This window comes from Trichechus manatus, unplaced genomic scaffold (genome assembly GCF_000243295.1).
Source record: "Trichechus manatus latirostris isolate Lorelei unplaced genomic scaffold, TriManLat1.0 scaffold00005, whole genome shotgun sequence".
Classification (NCBI taxonomy): Eukaryota; Metazoa; Chordata; class Mammalia; order Sirenia; family Trichechidae; genus Trichechus; species Trichechus manatus.
Window position 1 is genome coordinate 27761636 of NW_004443941.1, and position 14527 is coordinate 27776162.

Genomic DNA, 14527 nt, shown 5'->3' on the forward strand with positions numbered 1-14527 from the left:
CAACAGCACGATTCTCCTGGAGCACTGGAGGGTAAATGTATGTCTGTCTGCCTGTCTGTCTTTCTACCTACCTATTTAGACACAGATATACACATGGGCTCATATATAGATAACACAGTATATCTCGGAGATATTGCAGGTTTGGTTCCAGACTACCGCAAAAAAGCAAATATCGCAATAAAGTGATTCACACGAAGTTTTTGGTTTCCCAGTGCATATAAAAGTTATGTTTACACTATACTGTAGTCTGTTAAGTGTGCAAAAGCATTATGTCTAAAAATATAATGTACATACCTTAATTAAAAAATATTTTATTGCTAAAAAATGCTAACTATCATGCGAGCCTTCAGCGAGTTGTAATCTTTTTGTTAGTGGAAGGTCTTGCCTTGATATTGATGGCTGCTGACTGGTCAGGGTGGTGGTTGCTGAAGGCTGGAGTGGCTGTGGCAATTTCTTAAAGTAAGACAACAGTGAAGTTTGCTGTATCGATTGACTCTTCCTTTCACAAAAGATTTCTCTGTAGCATGTGATGCTGTCTGACAGACAGCATTTTACCCACGGTAGAACTTCTTTCAAAATTAAGAGTCAATCCTCTCAAATCCTACCGCTGCTTTTTTATCAACTAAGTTTATGTAATATTCTAAATCCTTTGTTGTCATTTTAACAATGTTCACAGCATCTTCACCAGGAGTAGATTTCATCTCAAGTAACCACTTTCTTTGCTTATCCTTAAGAAGCAACTCCTCATCTGGTAAAGTTTTATCATGAGATTGCAGCAATTCAGTCACATCTTCAGGCTCCACTTCTAATTCTAGTTCTCTTGCTATTTCCACCACATCTGCAGTTACCTCCTCCACTGAAGTCTTAAACCCCTCAAAGGCATTCATGAAGGCTGGAATCAACTTCTACCAAATTCCTGTTAATGCTGATATTTTGACCTCCCGTGAATCACGAATGTTCTTAGTGGCATCTAGCGTGGTTAATCCTTTCCAGATGGTTTTCAATTTACCTTTCTCAGATCCATCAGAGGAATCACTATCTATGGTAGCTATAGCCTCACAAAATGTATTTCTTAAATAATAAGACTTAAACATCAAAATTACTCCTTGATCCATGGGCTGCAGAATGAATGTTGTGTTAGCAGGCACGAAAACAACATTAATCTCCTTGTATATCTCCATCAGGGTTAGATCTTCTGCATAACCTGCTATAGCTCTACATCAGCACTTGCTGCCTCATCTTGCACTTTCATGTTATAGAGAGAGCTTCTTTCATTAAACCTCATGAACCACCCTCTCCTAGCTTCAAACTTTTCTTCTGCAGCTTCCTCACCCTCTCTCAGCGTTCAAAGAATTGAAGAGAATTAGGGCCTTGCTCTGGATTAAGCTTTGACTTGAGTTAAGGGAATGTTGTAGCTGGTTTGATCTTCTCTCCAGACCACTAAAATTTTCTCCATATCAGCAATAAGGCTGTTTCACTTTCTTATCATTTGTGTGTTCACTGGAGTAGCACTTTTAATTTCCTTCAAGAACTTTTCCTTTGCATTCACAATTTGGTTAACTGTTTTGGTGCAAGAGGCCTAGCTTTCAGTCTCCCTGGACTTTCAATATGCCTTTCTCACTAAGCTTAATCATTTCTAGCTTTTGATGTAAAGTGAGAAGTGTGTGACTCTTCCTTTCACCTGAACACTTAAGAGGCCATTGTAGGGCCATTAATCAGCCTAATTTCAGTAGTGTCGTGTCTCAGAGACTAGGGAGGCCCAAGGAGAGCAAGAGAGATGGGGGTGGTGGTGGTGGGGGACATGACAACAACTGGTCAGTGGAGCAGTCAGAACACACACATTTATTAAGTTCTTTGTCTTACATGGGCACGGTTTGTGGTGCCCTAGAACAATTACAATAGTAACATCAAAGATCATAGATCACCATAACAGATATAATAATAATAATGAAAAAGTTTGAAATATTTCAAGAATTAACCAAAATGTGACACGGAGACATGAAGTGAGCACATGCTCATGGAAAAATAGCATTGACAGACTTGCTTGACACAGGATTGCCACAAACCTTTAATTTGTAAAAAACACAGTATCTGCAAAGCGCAATAAAGCAAATCGCAATAAAACGAGGTATGCCTTTGTGTGTGTGTGAACACACATACATGCACACATACCTACATATATACGCAGTTTTAAATATATATACATATTCACACAGAGGGAGAAGGGAGGGGGAGAGAGAAACAGAGAAAGGTATGTATATATACATATGTTAAAAGAAGTAAAACACAAAGTGGAAAGACTTTGAGACAGAATGTCTTTAAACCTGATTCTGTAAGATTATGAATCTTCATAGTGTTGTAGTTTGCAGTCTCATTTATAACTAAATGACTAATATAGTAATGCAGATGCTTTAGCAGGACAAGAAATAAAGATCACCCAATAAGTTTACAGTGACAAGAAAGAAGCAACCACCAGCAACACTGTGACTGTGCTCTGCTGTCTGAACATTTCTTCATGGCAGACGGAAGTTCTGGTCCTGAGGTTGGAGTCCTAAAACAAGTGAATCTGCCAATGGGGGCAAGCCCTGAAGATTAATGTAAGGACGCTGTGATGGGGAGCAGTTATTAGCTGTCTGAGGCACCTCAGGTTGAAGGCACCTCAGCTAACGTCCTGATAAAAAAGGCATGACACTTGGGTTTCTATCAGCAAGAAGCAAGCAGAGAAAAACGCACCCCTGTTCCTCACCCAGAGGAAACAGCAGCAAATTTTACTAGGGGTGGTATTTCTAGTGGATAGATAACTTAAGATTAAAGTACAGAGCAATCAAAGATGGAGGACTCCCACTAAGTAACCTCTCTATGGGCTAGTATTTAACAGCCGCCTCTACAAGAAAGCAGGATGACACAAATCACATCACTCACAAGCTCACTCATTCAGTCAACAAAATCTGGGCATCTTATGTGAGTCAGATAATATGCTAATGTCCACAGACCTAAGGGTGAATGTGACATGCTCCCTGTCCTGTATCAGTTCACATTCTGGAATGGGACACAGACATGAGCATAAGTACTTGCAGCATAGAGTGACAAGTGTATCTGAGATGTCAGGGGAGTCCAGGGTAAGGAGACAGAGACTCTTCCGGTCTCAAATGGTACGAGGAAGTATTCACAGAATATCACCCACAACAATTTAAACTGCAGCAGTGCCAGAGAGAAAAGGTCAGCTTGGCCATTTGCTGGTGTTTACCAGACATTACTAATGGCTGGATAATAGCATGGGTGGGGAGAAGCACTGAGAAGAGATTCTATACACACACAACTTTTTCTGCAGCCCTCCCCCATGTGCACTGTACTTATTAGGTTTTTATAAAGACCCTGTATGTATAAAGTCAGGATGTTCACCTCACCTTTTCCACCCCCCCGGAATGCCCAGTTCAGTGTCCAAATGGGAGGTAGGTACACATAATAATAAGGACTACTTGCATATCAGGTACAATTTCAAGTGTTTCACATATAATACCTCATTTAATTTACTATTATTAACTCCATTTTACAGATGCAGAAACTGAAGGCCAGGAAGACCAAGTTACACAGCTAGTAACTGGAGAAACCAGATATTCCGACTGAGGTCGTTTGGCTCCAGTCTGTGCTCTCCCTTAACCATGAGGCCAGACTGCAAGTGCTTCTTCAAAACAAACAAACAAAAAAAACATGTGGCCACTGGCCCCAAAACTGGAGGACATACTGGAACAGGACGCAACTTTAACATGACCCTTTCTTGTGGAGGACGGAAGAATTTAGGATTAAGGGCAGGGAACCCTCTGAACTCTGCCATCTTATAGGCAGTAGCAGTTAATATGATTCTCTGTCATTTTGTTGTATTTGTCCAAATCCATCTCCATTTTCCTTGTGTGTACAAGTATTGAATATCTAAATAATACTGCCAAATATTGGTATCTCACTCGCTTAGGTTTTATTCTTTTTCTTCTGAAAATGCTAAGGGAGGAGCCACGTTTTAGGGTCTCTTTCCTTCTAGCCATCCAAATTCAATAAAGGCCATGTTACTTCCTCAAGCTACAGGTATCAAACTCTCTTGTGAAAGGTGAAAGGGAGAGTTGGTTTAGGTCTGAAGGAATCTTGTGACTGAAAAATCCTTTTTCTGCTTAAGGCAGGCCAATAGTAACAACCAAACACTGGCCAAAGACATTCAAAGTGGGAAAGTGCTGAACTAGATGAACGATGTCTTTCTGTTTCAAATTGTGCTATCTCCGATGTGTTCTTAGTTACACAGATTACTTCCTGACAGCAATGGATGGGGGTTGAATGACAGCAGGAGGAATATAATTACAAGTTCCACCATCCCTTCCTGAAATCCTGAACAGTTCTGAAACCCTGAAACACAGTGCAGCGTGATGGCTACATGCAATGTGCTATTACATTTCCAAAATTCTCGTTCTGAGGGATGGGACAATGATCCCTGTGCTAACATCCTTTATGTGCTGTGGGTTGTTAAGCAAACCTTTCTGAGTGAGTTTCTGCAGGTCTCCGAGCACATTCCCTGCCTTAAATAGGCAGAAGCAGCTAGGGTTAGCCCTCCCCACTCCTCCTCCTCCTGCACAAATGTGCACTCTCTGAGAACAAGAGAACCCCACATACCATTAACACATTCAAAGACATCACAGCACTTTCCGGGTGTCCCATCTCCACGAGAGACTATGCGGGGAGTGGATCCCACCTCACACATGGGGAAACCACATAAGCCAGAGAGACACTCGCATCTGAAACCAAAGAAAAGGGAAGGAAAACCCCATGAATAAACAACAACACAGAAGTCAGGAGACCACAAACAAAGTGGCAGTGGTTGTGGCAAAGTAACTGGCCTGTATAGATCACGCTGCCTTGTTTATCTGGCATCACCGGGAGTGAGGGGTTCTAACGTGATTTGCTTTTCAAACATCCAAGGCACATCTCCTTAATAAACACTCCATCTTTTAATTTTTTTTTAAAATTTTAACCATTTCAACAGAGACATTTCTAAAATGCATTACTTTATCACTTACTTAACTAGACTGATATTGAGCATAAACACATTTTCTTGATGACTCAAGGCCACCTTTACATGCAGACATTATTGTATTATTCAAGAAACCAGTGACGCCTACAAGGGCTAATACAGAAAGCTTGCTCCTGCATTTTAAAATGACCCCATGTTGCTGCTGATGTTTAGGTGTTTTTCAGAGATTTTGTGATTCTTCCTTTGACTATCAAGTTAATGGCTTTTCACAGAAAAGCTCTGTCTCTAGTAGCACCCCCATCTTGAGCCACATTTATTTTATAATTGTGTATAAATATCAGAAGAAAGACTCTGATCAAAGACTGAGGAGCTCTTCATAAATAAAGGGCATAATATTTATTAAGCGAACTGTGACATCTCTCTTGAAAGCTGGGAGTCGTAATTTTTGGAACATCTAAGCTATCGTATGTGCATTTATCTCCATTCATGAATGAGGTAGGTGTTCAATGAAGGGCAATGAACTAGCTCTGCTTGTTCTCACCCTGAACTTCAACTCTGCTGCAAAACTTGCCTAAGCAGAGAAACACAACAAGCGTGGGCAGGTAAAATCAAAGGAGAAAAATGCAGGCAACTGCCTGACACTGATGGGCTACAATGAAACGTTGTTGTAGTTGTTAGCTACCATTAGAGATGTTGCTGTTAGCTGCCATCAGGTTGGCGGGATTCATGGCAACCTCATGCATAATGAGATCAACTGTTGTTCTCCATAGCATCTCATGAGCTGATTCTTCTTAAGTAGATCACCAGGCCTTTTTTCCTAGTCTGTCTAAATCTGGAAGCTCCGCTAAAACCTGTTAGCAGCAGGCTGCTCCACTGATAGACAGGTGGTGGCTGCGCATTAGGAACATTGGCCAGAAATTGAACCTGGGTCTCATGCATGGAAGCAAGAATTCTGTCACTGAATTACTACTTTCCCTACAATGAAACAGGAGGCAGGAATGAGAAGCCCAGAGTAGCAAGGTGTCGGCATGTAAATGTAATACCAGGAAGAAGGTGCTGGCCTACTGTTCTGGGACTCCCTTGGGGATGGAAGCATGGATTAGAAGGGTGGAGAGGATAAGGAAGGGAGATCCCAGGTGAAAAAAACAAAAACAAACCCATTGTCATGAAGTCGATTCTGACTCCTAGCGACCTTACAGGACAGAGTAGAACTGCCCCACAGATGTAAAAGGAAGGCATCCTTAAAAAAGACATCCTCGAAGGAAGTACATGGGTATGTATGTAGAGCAAGGGTCAAGATAAAGGGAGGGTCATTCCCAGCAGGGAAGAACTATTAACACATTCATTAATTCTGTATTTTTTTCCTTCTTATTTAGGTGATTGGTTTGTTCTCCTATTGGTCTTCAGATCTTTCGTAAGTGAAAATATGCTTATAGTACACAGTACCTCAGTAACCAAGCCAGAGGTTTACTTACACTTACAGCTAAATGCAGAACTAAAAACGAAATGTATTTTAGTTAAAATCTGCACCAAAGACCACACTAAAGCCACTGAGAGGCATAAATGACCCTCCATAAGGCAGGTCCTTTCTGGTTTCTCCCACTTAGGGTGATGGTTATACTGGAAACCTGGGAGAAGAGGATGTTAGATAATTAAGGTTTTGCTGCAATGGTATTTCAGCCTACAGTTTAAAATAAGTGTTTGTCTGTTTTGTGTTAGCTGCGCTGGGGGCTCTCCTTTCATAGTCTGTATTCCTACAGGACGATCACCCTCTAGAGACTGAGTAAATATGAACTGGGCTTTTAGTCCCTGCTAGGTCATCCCATAGTCTTTCATTTTTATGTGCTAGCCACTGCAATTTTATGCATGTAAACATACATATCACTGTAATATTACAGTAACAATATACTGTTTAAATTTATTATACCTGACATTCTGTACAACTTAAACTCCTTGGAGTTTACAGAATAATGGAGTTTAGACCACACCTTGATCCCAATATTGAAATGTGCCTAGAATGGAAGCATCCTACAAGATTAGCAGGCTAATCTTCTCTTATACATCTCCTAGAATTCACATGCTTACCTACTGATGTGTTCTATTTTAAATACCAAGCATTCAATCAGCCAAAAAATACCTCATCATATGTTGTCCTTCAACATTTCAGCAACCTTTACTGAACACTATGTGCACTTAAGAAGTGCTAGATGTTCCGTTAGGCTGTTAGAAATCATGCCAAGCTGAGAACCACACCTGTCTGCCTTCCATCTTCTTTCTTTTATTTTTGACCTATTCTCCAAAATTTAAACATCTCTATTGTTTTCCTGGAGTCCTCGGTGGTGCAAAAGGTTAAGTACTCAACTGTCAACTGAAAGACTGGCTGTTTGAGTCCACCCAAAGGCATCCTGGAAGAAAGGCCTAGAGATCTACTTCCAAAAAATCAGCCACTGAAAACTCTATCGAGCACAGTTCTACTCTGCACATATGAGGTCACCATGAGTTGGAATCATCTCCACAGAAATTGGTTTTGGTTGTTTATTGTTTTCCTAGAGAAGCACGCAAGGTTGTCTACAACACATGGTAGTTCTAAAATCGCATATGCCTGCCTATTAACCTTTTTAAGAAAGAAAAGTCCTTCGTGTTGAATTTTCATTTCTAAGCCCAGAATGACTGTGTATTGAAGATCCCAGGATTCAGAGTCCCTGGTTTTTGCCAGTGGCATGCTCCCTGCTCCTTGCCCCTTCTCTCCTTTGCTGCTGACCCTCCTCACCTATGACCAAGTTTTGACTTCTTATAGCCTCCTCTGAACCTGGAGATTAGCAGGTGTTAAAGGCCATTAACTTCTTAATGAAGAGGAACTTGTGAAGGAACTCAAAAAAGTGAAAATCTGGGCTCAGGACAGGTTATCTATCAGGCAGCTATCAGGCTGAAATCTTATGGAATTGCCATTTTGGCAGGTTAAAAATGGACAAACAGCAATTTTATATAGTTCAACATAATACAACTCACATGAGTTATCTTTTGATAGATATTTCTACATTTACTCTCTCAGGTAACAAAAGGCGGACCCCTTCAGGACCCATATCTGCCAAGGAAACTATTACGTCCCCTTATGTGAGTACAATGTAGTTTTTAAAAATTCTTTAATAAGATTATTCTAGATTCTCTGGTTTACTTATACTGAAGGCATGTAACCTTCCCTTTTCAGAGAAAACAGTAGGATGCACAGCTTCATCAACTGTCCAGAAATTAAATAGGGCTTCCTGTTCTCTGTGTTTTCCACTAGAAGGGACTAGATTCTCGTCTACTGAGTCATGAAGAGGAAATGCTGAATTACAGAACAACTGAACCATGCACACTATGAACCATGCACACTGTACCTTGTCCTCACCAGTTCTTTCTCTTCATTTTTATTCTTTTTTCGTTTCCCCTTCCCCTTACCTTTACCCCAATCCCTGGATAAAGCCTGTGTATTAGGGGCAGAGGAAAAAGACTAACATGAGAAACAGAAGCTTAATTAAGTTGATGTCACCACTTACCTCTCACTTTTGAGAACCCCACCCTCTCCAGCTCTAAACCTCATCTCCCCATCCAGGTCTCTCCCTCTTCCAACCCAGACTACACCCTGGTGCCTGGATACTCTTCCTAAGGCTCAATTCCTGCACTTCCTCAGTCAAAAACCTTCAGTTACTCTTCATTTACATTATCAATCCCTCAGTCTACCATTCCCTACTCTCAAATCTACATGTTCTTTTTCCAATTCCATCTCCCAGTATTTCCCTTCATTTTCCCTATGCGTCAGTCACACTACCATTCTCCACTCAAGCCCTCACTTTGTGCTGCCTACCTGGCTCCCTCCTGAACAATCTTCCCCCAGCCCTCCTCTCTAGCTGCCTTTCTAGGCCAATCCCAAATAACAGCTCCTTCTCTGAATCTGCAAACTTCGTACTTTTTTGAAAGCACTTCTCTTACTCTGTTCTGTGGTGACTTGAGTACCCATCTTACCACATGTACTTTTCGTATTTGTTATGTACAGTCACTAAATAAATATCTCTTAAATGGAACAGAACTGGAAATGAAGAAAGAGGAATACTATTAACTAACAAAACAAAAATGCAAAAGAAAGTGGGAAGCAAAGAACTGAGATAAGATTTCTATGCTGTGAGCTCAAAAAGGCCACTACAGGCAGAGCTGGTATTTGCACGACACCCTGAGCAGAAACGCTAACGGCTGGTTTTTAGTAACAGCTTTTGTTGTTGTTGCCGTTAGGTGGTGTCGAGTCAGTTCCGACTCACAGCCACTCTTTGTACAACAGAATGAAACACTGCCTGGTCCTGCGCCACCCTCACAAACAGGTTTACTGCGATATAATTAACAAACCATAAAACTCATCCTTTCAATGTGTACAATTCAGTAGTTTTAGTACATTCATTAGATGGTCAGTGAAAAAAAGAAAGACCCTTAACAAGATGAATTAACACAGTGGCTGCAACAATGGGCTCAAGCATAACAATGATTGTGAGGATGGCCCAGGACCGGGCAGTGTTTCATTTTGTTGTACGTACAGTTGCTATGAGTCAGAACCGACTCGATGACCTCACAACAACAACAGCAAAGTATATTCACAGGGTTGTACAACCACCACCAATACCTAATTTAGAACATTTTCATCATCCTAAAAAGAAACCCCATACCCATTAGCAGTCACTCCCCATTGCTCCCTCCACCCAGCCCCTGGAAACCACTAATCTACTTTCCATCTCTATGGATTTGCCTATTCTGGACATTTCATCTAAATGGAATCATACGATATGTGGGCTAAGGGCTTTTAACTCCAAACAAGAGGCAACCTGTTTTGCAATTTGCCAGAAAAAAAAAATCAAGCCTCTAATGTTATCCTCAGTATTAAGATAATGATCAATCAATGCACCACATTAATGAATTTCTGCATAATGTAATCACAGCTGCAGCCAGGTGGGATTTGGTTAAGCTGTCTTTTTTTCTCATGGAGGTAATGGATTCAGCTTAGTGGGCATCTGAGTGCCTGAGTGCCTGGTGAACAGCACTCAGAAATCATCTAGCCCCTACAGGGCACTCACCTCCTTAAGAGGCCCACGCTGGCTGCTTCTGCTGCCTAGAAGGCGCTGCATACCTATTCTTTCCCTTCATGTTCTCTGCTTCCTGGACTACACAGACAGTCCCAGGCAGGTCAGAAAGCCAGGGTCCTAGCTCCTGGGCACAGCTTATAATATGCTCACAACCCTGGCCTCTACCTATCTTTTAGCTTCAGTATTCTACCGGTTCCATCCTACATCCCACTCTCTAGCAACAAAGGCTACCTGCCATTCACTGAATACAACACCCCACCCCTTATCACTCCAGCCACAGCTCATGTGTCCATGCCAACTTGAATGCATGTCTCTCCTTTGCCCCTGGCGAATTCCACACAGCCACTAGGACCACCCACCCATCGAGGCCTTCTCTGCTCAAAGGAAGCAACCAGAATTAATTTTCCCTCCTCTGAGCGTAATGTCAGGAGTGTGCCTGCTTGTCACGCGATTTCCTCTGCCTCTCTGTGAGTTTCTCCAGTGCAGGGTGCAGGTTTTATTCATCTTGTAAGTGAAAGAATGTATGATACAAGCATCCAGATAATAGTCTGGAATACTTTTTTTTCATGGCTACTAAGTCAGGGGTTAGATCACATATTGTTTTTATATTTTTTATTATAATAAATTTTAGACTGAGAGTTTATAGGTGCAGTGTCTTACAAATTTAGTGTGAGAAGAAACACTTACGGATTTTGTTTAAAACACAGAATACGGGTCACCACAGTCCAGGGTTGTTTTTCTGAAAGTCTGGGGCAGAGCTCTGCAATCTGCCCATATAATAACCTCTCAAGGAGATTCCACTGAAAGTAATCAGGGACTCCCTTTCTGAGAAATTCACTCTTAGAGGGGCAGGGTAGTCACAGTTTAATTTGCACATTCCACTGAAAGAAGCCAACTACAGCTAGTTTTAACTTTTTAATGGGAATGGTAATTATTAGTACCTGCTTGATCATTTACAAAAACTCCTTCCTCCCTGAATACACTTGAAACTATGAGGGAAGAAAAGAACAACTTTATTTACTATCTGATACAATCATCCATCAGAAAGTGTGTAACCACTACTGAGCCACTGAAACTCTCAAAGGCTTGGTTTTCTCATCCATAAAATGGGATGTTGCTGTTAGGTGCCGTCGAGTCGTTTCCAACTCATAGCGACCTTATGCACAACAGATCAAAACACTGCCTGGTCCTGTGCCATCCTCACTATTGTTGCTATGCTTGAGTCCACTGTTGTAGCCACTGTGTCAATCCATCTCAGTGAGGGTCTTCATCTTTTTCACTGATCCTCTACTTTACCAAGCATGATGTCCTTCTCCAGGGACTGATCCCTCTTGATAACATGTCCAAAGTATGTGAGACATAGTCTCACCATCCTTGCCTCCAAGGAGCATTCTGGCTGTACTTCTTCCAAGACAGATTTGTTTGTTCTTTTGGCAGTCCATGGTATAGTCAACATTCTTCTTCAACACCATAATTCAAAGCCGTCAATTCTTCTTCAGTGTTCCTTATTCATTGTCCAGCTTTCCCATGCATATAAGCCAGCTGAAAACACCACAGCATGGGTCAGGTGCACCTTAGTCCTCAAGGTGACGTCTTTGCTTTTGAAAACTTTAAAGAGGTCTTTTGCAGCAGATTTCCCCAAGGCGATGACTGTTTTGGTTTCTTGACTGCTGCTTCCATGGGTGCTGACTGTGGATCCAAATAAAATGAAATCCTTGACAACCTCAATTTTTTCTCTGTTTATTATGATGTTGCTTATTGGTCCAGTTGTGAGGATCTTTGTTTTCTTTATGTTGAGGTGCAATCCATACTGAAGGCTGTAGTCTTTGATCTTCATCGGTAAGTGCTTCAAGCCCTCTTCACTTTTAGCAAGCAATGTTGTGTCATCTGCATAACGCAGGTGGTTAATGAGTTTTCTCCAATCCTGATGTCTCGTTCTTCTTCAATATAACCCAGCTTCTCAGATTATTTGCTCAGCATACAGACTGAATAAGTATGGTGAAAGAATACAACCCCGACGCACATCTTTCCTGCCTTTAAACCATGCAGTATCCCCTTGTTCTGTCTGAATGACTGCCTCTTGATCCATGTACAGAATACTCATGAGCACAATTAAGTGTTCCAGAATTCCCATTCTCCGCAATGTTATCCATAATTTGTCAAGATCCACACAGTTGAATGCCTTAGCACAGTCAATAAAAAACACAAGTAAACATCTTTCTGGTATTCCCCGCTTTCAGCCAGGATCCGTGTGACATCATCAATGATATCCGTGGTTCCACATTCTCTTCTAAATCTGGCTTGAATTTCTGGCAGTTCCCTGTCGATACGCTGCTGCAGCCACTTTTGAATGATCTTCAGAAAAATTTTGCTTGCATGTGATATTAATGATATTGTTCAATAATTTTCACATTCAGCTGCATCACCTTTCTTCGGAATAGGCATAAATATGGATCTCTTCCAGTCTGTTGGCCAGGTAGCTGTCTTCCAAATTTCTTGGCATAGACGAGTGAGCACTTCCAGCGCTGCATCCTTTTGTTGAAACATCTCAACTAGTATTCCGTCAATTCCTGGAGCCTTGTTTCTTGCCAATGCCTTAAGTGCAGGTTCGACTTCTTCCTTCAGTACTATCAGTTCCTGGATGTTACCTCCTGAAATGACTGAACATCGACCAATTCTTTTTGGTATAGTGACTCTGTGTATTCATTCCATCTTCTTTTGATACTTCCTGCATTAACATTTTCCCTGTAGAATCCTTTGGTATTGCAACTTGAGGTTTGAATTTTTTCTTCAGTTCTTTCAGCCTGAGAAATACTGAGCATGTTCTTCCCTTTTGGTTTTCTATCTCCAGGTCTTTGCACATGTCCTCATAATACTTTACTTTGTCTTCTTGAGCCACCCTTTGAAATCTTCTATTTAGCTCTTAGACTTCATCATTATTTCCTTTTGCTTTAGCTACTCGACATTTAACAGCAACTCTCACAGTCTCTTCTGACATCCATTTAGGTCTTTTCTTTCTCTCCTGTCTTTTTAATGACCTCTTGCTTTCTTCATGTACGATGTCCTTGATGTCATTCTACAACTCATCTGGTCTTTGGTCATTAGTGTTCAATGTGTCAAATCTGTTCTTGAAATGGTCTCTAAATTCAGGTGGGATATACTCAAGGTGGGATATACTCAAGGTTATACTTTGGGTCTCGTGGACTCGTTCTAATTTTCTTCAGTTTCAACTTGAACTTGCATATGAATAATTGATGGTCTGATGCACAGTCGGCCCCTGGCCTTCTTCTGATCATCTCTTTCCACAGATGCAGTCGATTTGATTCCTGTGTATTCCATCTGGTGAGGTCGATGTGTATAGTTGCCGTTTAGGTTAGTGAAAAATGGTACGTGCAATGAAGAAGTCGTTAGTCTTGCAAAATTCAATTATGCGATCTCCGGCATCGCTTCTATCACCAAGGCCATATTTAGCAACTACCAACCCTTCTTCTTTTTTTCCCAACTTTTGCATTCCAATCATCAGTGATTATTAGTGCGTCCTGACTGCACGTTCGATCAGTTTCAGACTGCAGAAGTCGGTAAAAATCTTCAATTTCTTCATCTTTGGCCTCGGTGGTTGGTGTGTAAATTTGAATAACAGTCGTATTAACTGGTCTTCCTTGTAGGCGTATGGATATTATCCCATCACTGACACCGTTGTACTTCAGGACAGATCTTGAAATGTTCTTTTTGACGATGAATGCAAGGCCATTCCTCTTCAAGCTGTCATTCCCAGCATAGTAGACCGTATGATTTTCTGATTTAAAATGGCCAATACAAATCCATTTCAGCTCACTAATGCCTAGGATATTGATCTTTATGAGTTCCATTTCATTTTTGATGATATCCAATTTTCCTAGATTCATACTTCTTACATTCCAGGTTCTCATTATTAATGGATGTTTACAGCTGTTTCTCCTCATTTTGAGTCATGCCACATCAGCAAATGATGGTCCCGAAAGCTTTACTCCATCCATGTCAAGGTCGACTCTACTTTGAGGAGGCAGCTCATCCCCAATCGTATTGTGAGTGCCTTCCAATCTGAGGGGCTTATCTTCCAGCACTATATCAGACAATGTTCCGATGCTATTCATAAGGTTTTCACTGGCTAATTCCTTTTAGAAGTAGACCACTGGGTCCTTCTACCTAGTCTTAGTCTGCAAGCTCAGCTGAAACCTGTCCACTATGGGTGACCCTGCTGGTATTTGAATACCGGTGGCATAGCTTTCAGCATCACAACAACATACAAGCCCCCACAGTATGACAAACTGACAGATGCATGGGGGATTAAAAAAATGGGATGGCTGGTTCAAAATGAACTCTCTCCTAATTATGAAATCTCATGATGCTCTCATTGTCATTCCTA

The 14527-nt window shown here is 41.3% G+C and overlaps 1 protein-coding gene across 1 annotated transcript in view; it reads right to left on the reverse strand.

Moving 5' to 3' along the window:
* CRIM1 (cysteine rich transmembrane BMP regulator 1) overlaps positions 1–14527 on the reverse strand; it is a 262328-nt gene that overhangs the window by 97976 nt on the left and 149825 nt on the right. The window contains exon 5 of the mRNA XM_004369565.2: positions 4657–4778. Coding sequence (XP_004369622.1) covers positions 4657–4778 — 122 coding nt within the window. The remainder of the gene's footprint in view (positions 1–4656; positions 4779–14527) is intronic.